Here is a 19,654-nt window from a genome sequence, read left to right on the forward strand (position 1 = left end):
ATACAGCACAGTGGCAACTTTTACTAGAATCTGCTCTAAAAATATGACTTTACCAATGTTTTTATTTGTGAGCAGCCAATTTACTGTGTTCCTGAGCACATGGATTTGAGTAAGAATAAGGAAGAGAACGGAGCTTAAAAGAACTCTTCCTTAGGGATAAATTTTAAAAGTACCTACAGTGATTTCTGGGCACATATCTTACCAGGGCTGAATTTATCTATCTAGAATATGCATCCAGAGAAGACAGACAAGTTAAATAATTAAAGAGCTATGAAATGGATGAATCATAGGTCAAGTGTAGGGATTTTTTAGTTTTTTTATTTGGTTTGTTTTTTGTCATTTATTTGCTCTTTGTCTAAAGGAAAGAACTACTTTTAAACAAATACATACCATTTTCAATTATATAAAAAATTATATTAAAAACTTTTGAAGTTATACAAAGTGTTACACATATATACCAGAAAACCTTTAATCACCTCACTTGACTAGACTTTAATGAAGTCTATTCTCTTCAACTATGTTCCCAAAAAATTAGAGTCACCATTTTTTTGTCATTATTTTCTGAAAGATCTAAGGAATAAAATAAGACATACATTGTTTCATTACATTGTATGATCATTACATGTATTATTACATGTACCATTACATTGATACATACATGTGTCATTACAATGATCATTACATGTATCATTACAGTGACTTGCCCCTATGATATGAAGATGAACTGGACAATCTCTTGACAATGTTTCTACTCTCTTGATTCTACAGAAGGCCCTTAATCAATCACTCTCCTATCTGAAGGCACTGGTGTCTGCTACCTCCAGGAGAGAAAGGAACAAAGTGATGGGCAAGATAATAAATTTTCCAGGATCTCTGACAATAAACTATACATCTGTTCCTACAGTCTCAAGTGTTTGTACAGATGTGTAGAGATATAAATACATATGTAGATTTGGAAATATCCTCAAACTTAAAGACAATAATACTTTCTCTCTCTTGTCCATACCTGTCCACTTCTGCACATATTAATACATGCATTTTACTAATGTCAATGCTAGTAAAATACCTTATAAAGATTCAAAGATTTTTGTTATTCATTCAATAAATATTTTTTGAGCGCTGGTTATGTGCCATGAGATTGAGGCTGACTAGACCATCTCTCATCCTCAAAGAGATACAAAAGTTTTTAAACAAGTAAATTCAGCAGATTGTTAGAGATATCTGGTGAAGGTCAGAGGGTGGAGACTGAGGAAGGAGCAAAGAGGTCTATGAAGGCAGGGATCACAGAGGAACAGAGAGGAGGGGTCACATGGGCTCAGTAGAGGAGGTGAGTCAGGACAGAGGCCTTAAAAAATGGCAGGATGTCTGCCCAGTGGACAGAGCCAGAAGGAATTCCAAGCACTATAAACAAGGTCGAAAGTAGCTAGGATTTTGGAACAGTGTGTGGGCTGCCATGATTGGTGCATAGATATGTATGTGTAAATGTAGAGGGAGTAGGTGACTGGAAAGGAATAGAAGGAGGCTGGGAAGAAACAAGAATTAGGGACAGATGGGGCTCAGCAGAGAAGGGCTTTTTCAAAGTGAAGTTTATTTTGGCTGTAATAAAAACCAATTCAAGCTGGCTCAGGCTGTTAAGTGGAGTTTAACGAGTGGCTACAGAGCCAGGTTTAGATTATGGCTTTGCAACTCCTTATGTGTCACCCTGGGCAGGTTACCTGCTGTCTCTGTACCTTTGCTTCTCTATCAACAAAATGAGAATAACTATAGTAGGATTTTTGTTCAGATCAAAAGAGTTAATACCTGCAACCCATCTGGCACACAGCTAGTGTTTAATAGATGTTAGCTATTTTTAATTGTTTGTTAGAGCCCAAGAATATCTGAGCCTGATGGGAAGAAAGCCTAAAATAAGAGCTTGGAAAGCTCTGACACCTCAGGCAGCATTCCGTCTCTCTCCGTCTCCTATTTCTGCATGATCTTCCTCTGAGCTACTATGGAAAACAGCTGCTCAGAGCTCCCAAAAGTTTATATCTGCCTTGACTGAGCTCGTGAAGAGTTGGACTGTGATTGATGATTCTTAATTCTAAATTCCTATACTAGTAAATTTGATTGACTCAGCTTGGCTTTAAAATTGGGAAAGGAGCACCACAAGGCTGTATATTGTCACCTTGCTTATTTAACTTATATGCAGAGTACATCATGCGAAATGCCAGGCTGGATGAAGTACAAGCTGGAATCAAGACTGCCAGGAGAAATATCAACCTCAGATACACAGATGATACCATACAAATGGCAGAAAGTAAAAGGAGCTAAAGAGCCTCTTGATGACAGTAAAAGAGGAGAATGGAAAAGCTGGCATGAAACTCAACATTAAAAAAACTAAGATCATGGCGTCTGATCCCATCACTTCATGGCAAATAGAAGTGGGGAAGCAATGACTGATTTTATTTTCTTGGGCTCCAAAATCACTGCAGATGGTGACTGCAACCATGAAATTAAAAGACACTTGCTCCTTGGAAGGAAAGCTACAACAAACCTAGAGAGCACATTAAAAAGTAGAGACATCACTTTGCTGACAAAGGTCCATATAGCCAAAGATATGTTTTTTTTTTTTCAGTAGTCATGTACAGATGTGAGAGCTGGACCATAAAGAAGATTGAGCACCAAAGAACTGATGCTTTCAAATTGTGGTGCTGGAGAAGACTATTGAGAATCCCTCAGATTGCAAGGAGATCAAACCAGTCAATCCTAAAGAAAATCAGTCCTGAATATTCACTGGAAGGACTGATACTGAAGCTGAAGCTCCAATACTTTGGCCACTTAGTGCAAAAAGCCGATTCATTGGAAAAGACTGTGATGCCGGGAAAGATTGAGAACAAAGGAGAAGGGGGTGGCAGAGGATGAGATGGTTAGATAGCATCACTGATTCAATAGACATGAATTCAGCAAATTCCAGGAGATAGTGAAGGACAGGAAAGCCTAGCATGCTGTAGTCTATGAAGTCACAAACAGTCAGACACAACTTAGCAACCAAACAACAACAACAGCAGCAACAGGTTGGCTTGTGTACCCCATGGTTTAATCTGAGGCCAAAGTGACAGGGTAAAAACAATGCCATAGTAATCTATCTCCCTAGAATGGCATGAAGAAAGGCAAAGGAGTCATTCATCTTGATTTCCAACCATTTTCAGGTCTGAACCATAGAGAAAGCTAAGTGCATGTGTATCTTCAGAGCTTTTACAGCTGTTGATGAATTACTTAAGGAATTTGGTGGTCTTTTGCCTTATTTCCTCCTTAAACATTTCCAATTTGCACAGCCCTAACTCCTTTCAAGAATCTGCAAACAACCAATTGTGGTATATCACTATAAAAATGTAGTATATCCATACAATAGAATTATGACTTACAAAAAGGAATGAAGATACATGCTACAACATAAATGAACCTTGAAAATATCAAGCTAAGTTAAAGAAGCCAGATACAAAGCCATATATCATACTTGAAACGTTTAAAATAGGCATGTCTACAGGGACAGAAGGCTGAGCACTGAAGAATTGATACTTTTGAATTGTGGTGCTGGAGAAGACTCTTGAGAGTCCTTTGGACAGCAAGGAGATCAAACCAGTCCATCCTAAAGGAAATCAACTCTGAATATTCATTAGAAGGACTAATGCTGTAGCTGAAGCTCCAATCCTTTGGCCACCTGATGCAAAGAGCTGACTCACTGGAAAAGACTCTAATGCTGGGAACGCCTGAGGGCAAGAGGAGAACGGGGTGACAGAGGATGCAATGGTTGGATGGTATCAGTGACTGAATGGACACAAGTTTGAGCATACTTGGGGAGGTCGTGATGGAGAGGGAACGCTGGCGTGCTGCAATCCACAGGTTCACAAAGAATCAGACACAATTTAGCAACTGAATAACAACAAACAACAACAGAGAGACAGAAAGGAGATTAGTGGCTGTCAGGGACAGAGGAGAGGAAAGAATGGTGAGTGAGTGCTAATGGGGGTAGGATTTCTCTTGCAGCTGATGAAATATTCTGCCATCAGATATAGGTGTTAGTTGCACAACCTTGTGAATATACTAGAAATCATTGAAAAGTAAATGTCAAATGGTAAATTTATAGTATGTGAATTACATTTTTTAAAAAGTATCTGAGACTGGGTATGACGTCAGAACATCTGGTTTTAGTCTTCATACACACAATCTCTCATTCATAGCCACCACTTGCCCTTCCTACATGAGGGCAGGAGCTGAGGCAGGCTCCACCCAAGGTACATCTCAGATCTAAGTTCTATGGGTAAGAAATTGGGTTCATTCCCACTTCAAATTAAAGTCAACCTCCCTCTTTCAATCTTCTACCACTTGAACTGTCTTCTCATTCTGTTTTCTATTTCAAAGAAAGAATTTCTGATTATTTTTTTAAAAATACCTATTTTGAGCATATATACAATACATGGCAGTTGAATGGAAAATCTCACTTAACACACCCAACAACTTTGTAAACTGGCCTTTCCTATCAACCTCGTTTTACAAATGCAGACACTGAAGCTCAGGGGAGGAAAGGACTGGTCCAGGGCAACAAGAAGCAGAGCCAGGCATGGAGCCAGAGCTGCCTAACTCCAGAGGTCACATCATGACCCCTGCACTGAGCTGCTTTTCTCCACTAACTCTTCCCCTTGACCCAAACCTCATGCTCCTCAACATTTTCTCTAGCAATCTGTCAACTGATTAATTCAACAGTTATATTCATCATGCCCATTACTCTTGTAAGTGATTTTCTGTAGTGATTTATGAATTGGGAAATAACCCTAAATTCTTTGTCATATGTCAAATGTGAATCATATAATAGTATTTCTTAATGAAGGTAATGCTGGCATACCCTAATGCGAAAAATAAAGAACAAACTTAGGCTAATATCCCATAAAGAGGAAAGATGAATGACAACTTCATCTCTTGTCAACTATGTTCCTTGTACCACTTACTACAGTGGTGGTGGTGGTGGTGGTTTAGTTGTTAAGTCACATATGGCTCTTGTGACCCCATGGATTATAACCCACAAGGCTCCTCTGTCCCTGGGATTTCCCAGAGGCAAGAATACTGGAGTGGGTCTCCATTTCCTTCTCTGGGAGATCTTCCCAACCCAGGGATCAAACCCATGTCTCTGCATTGCAGGTGGATTCTTTACGGACTGAGCCACCAAGACTACAGTAATTTGTTTAATTAAACTAAAGTCTTCTTGTCAATTATATTATAGCTCATTTATCATTCCCCAAAAAGGTCATGCTTCCAGTCCCTCAATGTGTTTAAGATTTCTTAAGTATGTTACAAAATATTTCTCTGTAAAGGACAGAAAAAATAAATTTAACAAGATCATCTGAGTAGTTAAACTTGACTGCAGCTAGTAAACAAATATCACAATATATGACACTACTTAATGAAGTTGTTAGTGGCTGCCCCTTCTTTACAGATACTACAGCCTAAATATTTGCATGTATTCATAACATGTGTGTGTCTCAAACTCACAGAGATATGATATCCAAAACTGAACTGTAGCTAATGTTCAGGGATGCAGAGGTCTTGGTGATAATTACAAATCTGCAAAAAGTTCTACTTAGTTTTGATGGGAAGGATAATCAAAAATTAGCTCAAATAGACCTTATATTTTTATTCTTACTGACAATGAAACAAAGCAGTAACAAAAACTTGTGTTCTGGAAATGAAAGACACGATCTACAATCTACTGGTAAAGTACACATTTTTATTAAGTGGTGACTAATGTAAAATTTACTAAAACTTGAAGTCTTAAAATATTTACTTTGTTTTGTAGATCTATCCCTATTCACCTAGAGTGCCATATCACTCTGGGAATAAAATCATTAAGTTCTAAAGTTCTAATGCCATGCTTTAAAGATAATACTGAAAATATTAAATTTTTACGGTACTTGCTTAATCTCTATTAGAACATGATATGATTGACTGAATCCAAGAACACATATTGGATCTGAGCACTACATTTTCTCCCCAAACTTATATTTCATCAAATCTTGTCATTCTAGAATGGGTCTTACTGAAAAATAAATTAAAAGCATAGGAAATTATAAAAGCTTAAGTGAAAAACTGCTAAGATGGCTGATGTATTAGCTGAGCAAAATTATCTAGGAATTACAAAGCAATTTATGCAGGGTCTAACAAAAGTTTAATTTATGCAGGGTCTAACAATTTGAAGTGTGGCTGCTACTCATCAGAACTGCAAACCTGATTCTCAGGTTTTAGAAAGCCAGAACACCAAAAACTAAGCAATATGCTTTTAGAGCCAGAATACTAAGTATTGAGTAAAATGAATTTCAGTGTCTGGACAAGGAACAATTTTGTATGAAAGGATATTCAAATAGCCTTTCATTGAGCAACCACAATGAGCCTTGAAGATTTACATGATTGAGCTGGAATTCAGTGCCAAAGACAAGAGGGAAGCATTTTTTTCTGGGATACACAAAGAGATATCCATAATTAAACATCAGTCCTCCCTAGGGCAGCATGTTTTCTTATATTGACAAGCAAAATGAGGTATTTCAAATCATGCGTTACTGGCATACAGTCAGCTTTTGTGTAGCTATTGTTTTCATGCATTTCTGGCCATTAGGCATTTGTCTATTTTTGGTCAGTGAGACATACATTTTAAAGAAGTCTGGTTTTACACGGAAGCATATGTAGTTATGCTAGAGGGATTACATTTATACAACAATATCTTAAGAGTAATTATGGCCTTATTTTGGCTGGTCATACACACATATTATATTCAAAAGAGAGTGACTATAACTTTAGTGTAATCAGTACAACTAAAATTAACTATAAGCGGAAAAAACGGCTTCTCAGGTGGCTCAGTGGTTAAGAGTCCACCTACTAATACAGGCTCGATCCCTGGATCAGGAAGATCCCCTGGAGAAGGAAATGACAACCCACTCCAGCATCCCTGCCTGAAAAATCCCATGGACAGAGGAGCCTGGTGGGCTGTAATCCATGGAGGTCACAAAGAGTTGGACACAAAGAGTTGAGCACACACATGCATACACACGCATTTAACTAGCTGTGATAAGCAAGGCAAAGTAAAACATGTAGCTGGGCCTAGAAAAGTACTTCTGGACTTTTTTCCCCACTTATGTGCATATGTGCTCAGTCACTCAGTCATGTATTGGCAGGCGGTTCTTTACCAGCTAAGCTTATCACACACTAATTCCACAATATATTGGGAAAATGCAAATAACTCATAACTGCTTAAAATTTCATCAGTTAAAAGTGTCAGTCACTGTCCATGGAATTCTCCAGGCAAGAATACTGCAGTGGGTTGCCATTCCCTTCTCCAGGAGATCTTCCCAACCTAGGGATCAAACCTGCGTCTCTTGCACTGCAGGTGGTTTCTTTACTGACTGAGCCACCTTAAGTCAGAGCCTAATGATAGATTATGTATTCAGTAATTCTTTTGTTCTAGATCAAAGACTGCCACATTATTTCAGTCTGATTCCTATAGCTACAAAACTATTAAAAAAGCAGCAATTCTGTTACATTTTCCCTTTATAAGACTGTTCTTTTATTTTATCTGTACCCTACTCAAATCTTTTCCATTCTATTTAAATTATAAACACTATATCACACTTAAGTACCAAAAATTTAATGTGCTTTTGTTTCCAAAATGATTGTTTATCTAAAAAGACTTTTAATCTTGTTTTCTATTATATTATTTATAAAGATTAACTGCTTAATAATTTTCAAGTTATTTTATTAAATTTTGTTTTTAAGGTAACTTACCACTATCACATAAACACACAAAAAATTATTTGGATATTACTGGAACTTAAAAAAAGATCTCAATTACCTATCCATCCACATAAAAATCATGTCCTATAAAAACACCAAGTGACCAGTGGGAGACCTGAGTATTTGATTATGGTCAAACTAGCATCAATAGACTTCAAGTTCAGAAGTCTCTTCAGCCTCTATATCTTAGGGCTGGAGGTCATAGGAAGACTACGTGCCACTTAGCCAAACCAAAATACATTCTAATTCAAGAGTAACTGCCTTTTTACAAGCTTTCAAAGTCACCATGGAAAATATCTTAAGGCCAAGGTATCTTTAAATCATTTCTAACAATTTTCAATTCTTAGTTTTTCCTTTGGCTTACTAGCTAAAATCTGAGGCATATGATACATGCCTTGTATATATTCTTTCAGTATATGTTTACAATATACTTATAAATGATACTTAATGACCCTTCTCATTTCAAGCCTCCATCTTGGCAAATGATGGTTACTTCATTCAGCAAAGTTCTCTCAAATCATCTGGAGCTATAATCCTCAAATTAATTCCACGTGAGAACTGTTTCTCTGTGTGTATGCTTCTTCCCCACCCCACCCTGGTCTAGCCAAAGGAAGTACATAAAAGTCCTGGACTGAGAACAGCAGCCGCTTCAGGTATCAAGATTTATAACTGACAGGGAAGCCTGGCATGCTGCAGTCCATAGGGTTGCAAAAAGTTGGACACAACTGAGTGACTGAACAACAAGTTTTACTAAATATTTTCTATGTGGTGAGGGCTTTATCACCTCCTTTCATCCTTGCCAACTGCTCAACACCTTATGAAGCAGGTGCCATTGTCATCAGCATTTCATAGATGAGGAAATTAAGCTTAGTAAGCAACGAGGCCGAGGCACATGACTAATGAAGGCTGGGGTTTGGATCTGTGAGCAGGTCTGCCTGACTGCACGGTGCACACTCTTACCCCACCCACATCCCCCACATATGCTCCTTTTGGTCCAGGCTTGGCTGATATCAGTGTGCACCTGGACTCTTTCCCTGCCCTGTCACATCAGACCTTTAACCACTGAACAGTCTCTTTGCATCCACTCCTGGACCTGACAGTTTGTTCTCCATGCTGACAACAGAGTGATCCCTTTAGTCACTCCTCAGCTGAGACCCTCAAAGCATTCTCTGCTCCTGAATGCTCTGGCCCTGGTCTCCTATCCAGCCTTATCTCTTTCCCTCTTGGTTCCAGGTCAGTCACTCCAAGGTTTTCTTTTCATTCCTAGAACACAGCCAGCCTCTTTCCACCCTGAGGCCTTTGCATCTATTGTTCTCTCCTTCAGGCGTGCTGTGCCCCACCTTCCACAGGGAGCTAACTCCCTCTCATTCTTCACATCTCAGCTCAGTATGACTTCCCCAGGAAAGCTTTTCCTAACTATATACCATTTTACTCCAGTTTAGATTTCATTTCTCTGTCACACCCTTTCCCAGCACTCAGTACATTTCCTAGCTAGCCCCTAACAAGATTTACTATTACATATTTATATGGTCATTTAAATAATGTCTCTCCCATTTAATTAATGTAGATGAGTGGTTCTCAAAATTTAGTAGGTATCAAAATCACCTCAAGTGCTTATTAAAAAACTGAACACTGTCTCACCGCCCACAGTATCTAATTCACTGAGTCTGGATTAAGGCCAGGAACTCTCTAGTTACAAGCTGAAGGTGTGGACCCTGGACTGATCCAGTACAGTGGTTCTCAACCCTGGATAAACAGTAAAATCACCTGGGAGCCAAAGCCAAGCCCTGTTCTCAGAGGTTCTGATTCAACTGGGGAAGGCAGAACCCAGGACATCTTATCCCAAATACGGCATATTTATCCTAAAACTGTTTTTTACCTAAAATTTAAATTTAGCCAGTATCCTGTACATTTTTATTTGTTCAATCTGGTGACCCTACTTGAAAATCCTACATAACACATAGTATAGCATATATTTAGGTACACGTATTATATATATATATGATTATAACTGACCTCTCACTTCTACAGAGCACAGTAAGGGTGGGAATAAAAAAGTGGAATTTTTAGACTTAAGAGAATTTTATTTTTTCTGAAGGATTAGACCCTAAAAGTTGTAACCAACAGATTATAAAAGCTTATCTGGGTTTAAAAATAGGGCAAATTCTCAATGTCAGATAATTTTAACAAGATGATTAAATGACTTCTTTACCCTAGATTAAATGGTTTTTTTACCCTGAGGCTGTGAACCTCATCTTAGGTCAGCAGGGTACCACTGAAGTCTCAACATTATTACTCTGACATCAAGCAGTAATGCATCTGGGCAGAGCTCTGCTGGGACTCACCATAGAAGGGATGCTCCTTCATATATCAAAAATAGGTAAAATTTATTTATTTAATAAATACCCTAGGAAAAATAAAACATTGAACACATGGCTGCCTTCAATAAAGAAATTCTTTCTCACATTAATGGAGGAAATCTCATACAGTTTTCTAATCTCAGAGTAGGATCGAAGACTTCATGTCTTACATAAATTGATACAGTAAATTTGCATTTTTGATGCTGTAAAGGGTCTACTGAATTCCAGATTGGCATGTTAATCAAGTTATGGGTAAACTACAGATTTCCAAATCTAGAACCCTCTGTGATCAGTGACCATCACATAGCCTTCTGACTCCACTTAAGTAAACTTCCAGGTCTCTGGGTTAAGGACAAAGACTCCATGTAAGTATTTTAAATATTAAATCACATTATTTTATGAATACTCAGAGAATGCAATGATTTCAACAATTATTGCTATCTTTCACTGTGTATGATGCTTACTCGCCAAACAATATGACACTTTTCACCTACTCCAAGATTTTAAGAACTGTTTATAAAAAAAAAACACGTTACTGAATAAATGCATGGGCATCAGAATTAATTCCAATTCCATCAACCTAAATGACAGAACAGAGGAATCCACTCAAATCCCACAGGACAAAGTATAATAGCAGCAGTACACAGAGAGAGGAATAGAATGGCCATCACACCAAACTCATGGTTGATTGCATATTTATGACTTACTTCAACTCACTTAACTTTAAGCAAACATACAAAAATCACTTCAGATTATTTTCTCTGAAATAATAAATGTCAAATACTTTTAGATATTTCAAAAATAAGACCTATAACTGTATAAAATATAGCTTACCAAACCCAAATGCATTAGACCCTCCAATGCTCTGTGAAGCCTGAACACTGGTAGACGTGTACAGTCCAGTCACCAGCAAGCCGTCAAAGAAGGTGCTTGTCGAAATTGTCACTGAAACACAGAGGAAAAAAGAAACCTCAATTAATACAGTCAGAATAATGAGATACATTTCTGAAGTGTTAGACACTGTCAAAACAGTCTCTACTCATTATTAACAAATTATTTTTATACTATCCCTACTTAGTATTTCCTTAATATCAGAAATTACATAGGAACAAAAAGAAACTCAGAACTCCAATGTCTGTAATCGCTGGTCCTAAATTTAGCGCATCAGCCTCACCTTTCTGCATTCATTTACACTTTCCCTAGCTATGTGCAAACTCATCAGAAAATAATGTGGTACTGAATAGTCGGTTTCCCACCTTCACCACCACCCCTGACGGCAGTCACAGGCACTGCTGGAGTTTTGGCATTGTGATGAAACACTCTTATTTTTTAAAATATTCCATACTGTGGGAAACAATCTTACATCAGCTGAAAGCAGAACAGTAAATTGTGCTGCACTTCTTATTGTTAGTCTGTGTTTCATAGATGAAGTCTTTAACAAAAGCAGGCTTATTTGCATGAAGACAGTCAGCCCTTTTCCTTTTGAGAACAAGAAAAAAAGACCACTGCATGCCTCAAGTTTTAGAACAAAGTCTACAAGAGGAGTCCAGATGGTTTCATAACCAGAAAATCAGGATGTTCCTGAGGAAAAAAGGGTTAAATTAACTGTATCTGTACCCTACTTAGGTTTGGCTTCTTAAAATTATATCTTGCTCACCACCCTAAAAGTTGGTCATAATTTCCTCCTTGAAAATAATTTTTTCTCCTGCATTGCCTTTATTATACCAAGATGAAGTCATTTGTAGGAAGCAGCCAAGAGAAGGTATTATTATCATGGCAGTACACAGTGTAAGACTGAAATCATGCTTCCTGACAGTAAGGAGAATGACCAGAGTCACATTAACTGTGATGAGAATGTTTAAATTAAACTCCAGGAAATCCAGTGAATAGAGCAAAATGGTTTGAAACGTCCATATCATAAAACACACGTATCAACAGAAGAGCCTGACAACACACTACCCCCAAAATGGCACTAGATGTTGAAGTAAATCGTCGCCACATTCTTTAGTCAGATTTGAGTGCTGGCATGTAAACCACATGAAAACCATTCAGCAGGGCACTGAGATAAATAGTTTACATGCATTATCTCATTTCATTATCAAAACATCTCTGTAGAGGGGGTACTGTTACTATTCCCAGGATACAAGTGAGGAATCTGTGGCATGGAGCAATGAGGAACCTTGCCCAGGACCATCTGATAACATCTATGCTATCATTTGATGCTGTTTATCTGGCTTCTCTCCCATTTTTTTCTCTGCCTCTCTGCCCCCACCCCCCTGCCCAACTGGATCCCACAGTTGCAAACTGGCTGTGGCCAAACTTTTGTTCAGTAACCTCTTTCCCACATTATTCACATGCATTAGGAGTATTTCAAAAGCAAGATGAAAGCTATAGGAGTCAATATCAGTGTTGACTAGAAAGGAAGAAGGCCAAAGGCAGCCAGGAGGTATCCCCCATGGCATGTTGGTTAAAACCTAGGCCAGATAACGGATGAGATCTGAGTCCTGGGCCCTCATATGCTGCTACCTGTTCTTCAGCAAAACCACTCTGCCTCTCAGAGTCTAAATTTCCTCATTTATAGAATCACAGCTTAGTTGTCAGCCATCTGTTTTGCTTACCCCAGATTCCCACAGCTGGTTCTACTGATGCCTTCATCCTTCAGTTTGGTGAGATAAAAAGTTCTTAAACGTCCCCCTCCCATCTAGGAGTTTTAGAATTAAGTCACTTCCTGTTGAGTTGCCTATACTAACCACAGGACTCAACTGCTGTTGTCTCAGGTCATCCTTCACAGCCCGTGGAGCCTCAGTGTGGATTCACAGGACCCTGCTTTTACCTACTGCCTCTCACCCACTCCACTCCAGTCCAGCAAGATGGCACCTATCTGGTGTTAGTGCACAAGCACAGCCACTGCGGATTTCTCTCCATTTCCTTATGCTTTAGTCTGGTTCCTATTCCCAAGATTCTGAAAAATGTAAGGGCTTATGGTTTGGAGATTGAGGCAAAACTAAATTTGAGTCTTACCCTGTCTCTACCTTGTCCCATGTGTGCTCCTGGGGTGAGTCATTGACTGTTGCTGTTCAGTCACTAAGTCATGTCTGACTCTTTGCAACTCCAGGGACTGCAGCGCACCAGGCTTCCCTGTCCTTCACTATCTCCCAGAGTTTGCTCAAAGTCATAGGTATCCATATACAAAAAGGAATGATAATACTATCAGGTTTATGTAAAAAGTAAAGGCAAATGTTTATTACCTATCAATGTATCCAGATCCCTAACACACTATCATGCATATAGTAATAAATCAATAAAAGTGAGTTACTTTTCCCTGCCCTTTTGTAGACCTGAAAGCCCTGCTTTGCTCTTCCCTTCCTGAGAGCTGGGCTCCTGTACAGATGTCCTGGCATCTCCCTCACTAGATCCCTGGGTGTGCCTAATCACTGGACTGCCTGCATCTGAGTCCTGCTGCCTGCAAGGGTCCTCCATGTACCCTTCCCACCCACTACTTTATTTGCGACCACAGTTCACTCAAATCTGAACTGTGACTGCAAGTGGGCCCAAGATAAATAACATCCCCAGCTTGTTATTACTTTATCTTCCTTTCCAAAAGATATTCTTCAAGCATCTGTTCATGCTAACTTAGAACAGAAGCTAAACACTCTCAGAGAAGTGGCTAAGACAGAAAAGAACGATGCATGGCATCTCTCAATCTTTCTTCTACTGCTCTCAATTATTCATTTCTGGCCTCAAACAGCTATGTTCCTCCCGGCAAAACATAAGCCCTGCCATGCCTGCTGTGACAATTGATAAATTCAGTTCATTGATGGCTTGTATATATCTAGGGAAGTTTCAGTCCCTTAGAGACATGCATCGAGGAAGCTGTCTAGGTGGTCTGTGACTCATGTGATTACTGAGTATGGCCACAGTCTATTCTGCCCCTTAGATATCCATCCAGATCGTTAATCCTTGCCAGACCTCCCCTCTTAACCACCACCCAGTGCCTCTTCAGACCTGAGGATGAAGCAAATTCAGATCTTAATTTTTCCACACACCACACAAGAAGCCTACGTCAGATCAGTCCTTTTCTTTACTTAGATTCTTGGGTGCTGAAGCAGCCAGGTCTAGTGAAAACAGTCCATGACTAAGAGAACTGTACTTAATTTCTAGGATCATTAATTTGCTATACTCAGACTGACTAAGCTTTTATCTCTACTTGATTCTACTTCTAGTAGTGATGTAAACATCTATTATTTGGTAATGTCATGCATAGGTGGGCTTAAATATGTGAGTTGTTCTTGTTCAGTTAAGGCATGCCTAACTCCTTATGACCTCACAGATTGCAGCATGCCAGGCTCCCCTCTCCTCCACTATCTCCTGGAATTTGCTCAAGTTTATGTCCATTGAGTCAGTGATGGTTCCTAACCATCTCATCCTCTGCTGCCCCCTTCCTTGCTAAATATGCAAGACATCATTTCTAAACATTAAATGACTTAGAAAAAAAAATCATAAGAAAAACACTACTCTTAGAGACTCTTGGCTTTGCATACCATCCATAAGCTGACTACTCTCAAATTTCTATCTCCAGTCCAAACCTCTTTATACATTCCCTCTCTGTATACATATGCACACACACACATACTGCTTAACACTTCTACTCACTACTCCAACTCAGAGGTCTGTGAGACATCTCAACTTCAACAGGACCAAAACCGAAAACCCACCCCACCCCCCAAAACTTCTTCTCCTGCAGCCTTTCTCAACTCTGCTGATGGCAACACCATTGTTCCTGCTGCTTAGGCCAAAACTCTCTAAGTTAATTTTGGAACCACCTTCTCCCATACTCTGAATGCAGTCCATCAGTAAATCATGTTGGTTCTGCCTTCAGATCATATCCAGAATCTGACCACTTACCACATTGTTCTGAGCTATCATCATCTCTCCCATTGTTGCATTAGACATTAATCTGGTCTTCCTGGTTCTATCCTTCTCTGTAATATCTTCCCAGTATAAGAGTCAGAGGAATTCTTTTAAGACATCCAGTCACATCACTCCAGGGCTTAGAACTCTCCAGTGCTCTCAGTCAATGTCTTTATAGTGGCCTACAAGGTCCTATGCGATCTGTCACTGTTCCCTCTCTGTTCTCATCACCTTCTGCTCTCCTCCTGGCTCACCCCACTCCAGGTGTGCTAGCCTCCTTGCTGTAATCACATATATCAAGCGTTTGTACTAGCTCTTTCCTCTCTGCCTTGGACTCTCTTTCTCCAGATACTGAAGGGTCACTGGTTTATATAAAAATCATCTGATAATAACTTAATGGCTTACATAGGTAAACACATTTAAATAATTCAGTCTGCCTTATGACCGAGGATGAGATGGCTGGATGGCATCACTGACTCGATGGACGCGAGTCTGAGTGAACTCCGGGAGATGGTGATGGACAGGGAGGCCTGGCGTGCTGTGATTCATGGGGTCACAAAGAGTTGGACACGACTGAGCGATTGAACTGAACTGAACTGAACTGAACTATGATCTACTTTGGAGAAGGAAATGGCAACCCACTCCAGTATCCTTGCCTGGAAAATCTCATGGACAGAGGACCCTGGTGGGCTGCAGTCCCTGGGGTCGCAAAGAGTTGGACACGACTGAGCAACTAACAGTAACACTATGATCTACTTATCTTCATGGTTTTACAAATGTTCATGGTAAGTTTATAAAATTCTTTTCCAGAAGACTTTTTACCTTGGAGTCGACTTTTTTTATCTTTTAATATTTTCATTAAAAACCGTTGTATGGAAAACTAGCCACTTTAACTATAGAGGAAAAAAAGCCATATAAATAATATAGACTGCAAGTAGAATTTTGAAGTTACCAGTACATTTTAGGGAAAAAATAAAGCAAGTATATTATTACCTATAATCAGAAAGCAGATCACATAATTCCCTTGTTTAACAAACATCTCTAGCTCCCTATCATCCACAGATTAAAATCTTATATTTAGTGTGATTTCAAAGTCCTTCATGTTGTAGCCATAACCAGTCTCTACAGTCAATTTTCGCCATTTTAGCTGCAAATATCCTTTGATCCACTTCCAACTAGGACATGTTCTTAACTAACCTGTTTTCGTGCCTTTCTTTAAAGGGTACCTTCACCAAGAGTTACTTTCCTGGTTTCCTTTTGCTGAAGTTCTATCCATTCGTCAGGGACAGGTTCAAATGATCTCTCTCTCATGAAGGCTCTTCTGACCTCCTAGGGAAAGCTCTTCTCTCCTCTCACTGACCCCAGTGAGAGGGGTTTAGTAACATGGAATACTTGAAACAGTCTAACTTCCACAGAGCCTGGCCCAGAGGAAGATGTTTGTTAAATTCAACAGATGTTTGTTAAATTCAACCATGCAATTTCTTTAATCTTATGGCATCATAACGCAACTTAACTATGGAAAGTTAGGTAATTGACCCTATTCCTTAAAAAAGGGAGATAATAATATATGCTTTCAAAATTATTTGGACATTCTGCCTAGATTTTTATTTTTTAAGTCTCTGTCCCGTGCTTTTAAATAATGTTTTCTGTTATTGGATTAGCAAAAAAAAAAAAAAAATTCAACCATGCAATATCTGAAAGAAAAATAAACACCTATATGAAAAGATATATGCACCTCAATGTTCACAGGAGCATTATTTACAATTGCCAGGACACGGAGACAACCTAAATGCCCACTGACAGATGAATGGATACAGAAACTGCTATATACAATGGAATACTACTCAACCATAAAAAAGAACAAAATGTTGCCATTTGCAACAAGGATGGACCTAGAGGGCATTATGCTAAGCAAAGTAAGTCAGAGAAAGATAAATACTGTATGATATCACTTATATGTGTAATCTTCAACAAACCAGAGAATATAACATAAAAGAAACAAACTTATAGACACAGAGAATAAACTGGTGGTTACCATGGGAGAGTGACATTATAGGGATGGAGGGCGTGGAAGGTAAAAACCACTGTGTGTAAGACAGGCTCAAGAGTGTATTGAACAATACAGGAAATATGGCCTATACTTTGTAATAATTATAAATGGAAAGTAACCTTTAAAAATTATATATACTTTTAAAAAGTAAATAGTTTTTTAAAAATCAACATACAGAAACATTTATTACACCATCGTGGGTGTGCACTCAGTTGCTTCAGTCGTGTCTGACTCTTTCTGACCCTATGGACTATAGCCCATCAGGCTCCTCTGTCTATGGAATTCTCCAAGCAAAGACATTGCAGTATGTTGCTATGCCTTACTCCAGGAGATCATTCTGACCCAGGGATCAAACTTGCATCTCTTGCATTGCAGGTAGAGTCTCTATGCCCTGAGCCACCTGGGAAGCCCTTGTTACAACAAAAAGTAACATAAAAATAAAATATAACTGAGAATATAGTATGGCCAATGTAACTAAAATTGTGAAATCTCTATCTCTTCTACAGAAAAAAAAGGACCAGTGCTATTCATTCAGGAATATGAAAGTAGAAGTTTCTCCTGAGAGGAAACAAAAATAAAAATTAATGCAGTATTTTTATTGTAGTACTCAAAAAATCAGAAATATCTAGAAATTTCTGGTTGAAATTTATATTTAACCATAAAAGTGGTTATTTTGCATATATATATACACATACACATATATACATATATATATACTTTGTGTGTGCATATGTCTGTATATATACATATTTTATGTACATACCAAATTAATCTTCTCATAATTTTGTCACTAAGACACTCCTATCCTCACTCTGAAGCTACTCTGCCATTTCCTCAAATGAAAAATAAGAAAGGATCAAAAGGCTGAGGAGGTTGTACATCTCTCTCTCACATCTGTGTTAAATTGGCAATGAGCTTAGCACTGGGAGTCTATGAATATGGATTGCCGGGTTGTGACAGCTGAATGAAAACATGATGTAGTGACACAATTCAATTCTTATCAGTGGCTCAAAGAGACCCTCTGTGTTAAAATGACTAATTACAGAGTCAGTTATTATCTATTATAGTGTCTATTAACTGTTTCCAATAAGACCCTAATACCATTCTTGCAGAAAATCACTGCAAGATGAAAGTCTGGAAGAAAATAAATTTAGACATTTAATGCTGTTTGCATTTCATCCTAAAGCTTCTGGCTTACAAATGCTCTATGGGCCATTAAATTTTGATCACTTCAAGCATATTCCATTACTACTTTATACAAAAGACCTTTAATATGTGCAGAAAAGAAACATATTTTATAATATTTGAAATGATGTTTCCTTTTCTTCCAAGATGACAAACATCAGAGGACAGAAAATGGCAAAAATCTTGAAATTAAGTCTTAGTGATGATGCACCTATTGCAAAAAGCTTCCATTTCTTATTTTTATATATTTTGAAAATGAAAAGCACCAGAACTAATACTGTCAATATTAAAAAAAAGTGCTGCTGCATTTTGCCTTATGAACAGAAACTCATTTGCCTTTGAATACAGAACAGATTAAATAGCCTGAGGAACAAACATATTACTGTGAAAATGAAACCAACTCAGTTTATTTGCCACAAAATTTCATCAACATGATGTGTTCAACTACTGATTCTTCCTTAAAGTGCCACTAGCCCTGAGTACCAAATAGAGACTATCTAAAAATACATTATAATCTACATTCAAAGTCTATAAAACATGATCCTCAAACTACTTTTCATTACATATATTAATTCCATTATGACATGGTTTTATGTGGTTTTCAAATATTAAGCCAGCCATTTCAATAATAACATCTCCAAACCAACAATAGCTGAAAAAAAAAATCCCACTGACATGTAAAAGAAATGACTGGAGGTCAAGATTCACTGAGATAGAAGGAATGAATCCATAGCAATGAACTAGACACAGAAATCTTATAATGAGACCAGGAACAAATAGACTCCAGTTAACCTTGTGAGAGGTACAGGGAGCTCACTCATGCCTTACCTATTTACTCTAACAGCTACTCAAAACAGGCACAAGAGGAAGGCTATGGCTGTCCACCAGTGTCAGTCTCTAGACAGGCACTGCTAAATGAACCTCACTCACTCTTTCCTCCTTCTGTAAGTCTCTATTAAGTGGCTGACCTAGAACATTTCTAACAGCATTTTACCCTCAAATGTAATTGTCATCTCCATCCCTCCTCCTCCTCTTCATCATCATCATGATCATCACAGCTAAACAATATTTGACCACTATATGCCAGGTGCTGTGGTAAGTCTTATAAGAATATTTAATCATTTCAATATCCCTATGAAATAAGTACTATAAATATATGCTTTCATCCATGAGAATGCTGAAACAAAGAGGTGAGGGAGGACTGAGAAACACAGTTTACATGGCATGGAAAAGGTGACTGTAAGAAATGGAAGCCCTGCTCCTCATCCCAAATGCACTTCATTCATCTCCTGGAAGACCTGAGAGGGTAGAAGGGGCTTGACCTTCTCGCGGA

At 38.5% G+C, this 19,654-nt stretch overlaps 1 protein-coding gene across 1 annotated transcript in view; it reads right to left on the reverse strand.

Moving 5' to 3' along the window:
- Positions 1-19,654, reverse strand: part of RELN (reelin) — a 536,555-nt gene that overhangs the window by 456,798 nt on the left and 60,103 nt on the right. The window contains exon 2 of the mRNA XM_052638374.1: positions 11,010-11,120. Within this exon, the coding sequence (XP_052494334.1) occupies positions 11,010-11,120 (111 nt within the window). The remainder of the gene's footprint in view (positions 1-11,009; positions 11,121-19,654) is intronic.

Source organism: Budorcas taxicolor, chromosome 4 (assembly GCF_023091745.1).
Source record: "Budorcas taxicolor isolate Tak-1 chromosome 4, Takin1.1, whole genome shotgun sequence".
Taxonomy (NCBI): domain Eukaryota; kingdom Metazoa; phylum Chordata; class Mammalia; order Artiodactyla; family Bovidae; genus Budorcas; species Budorcas taxicolor.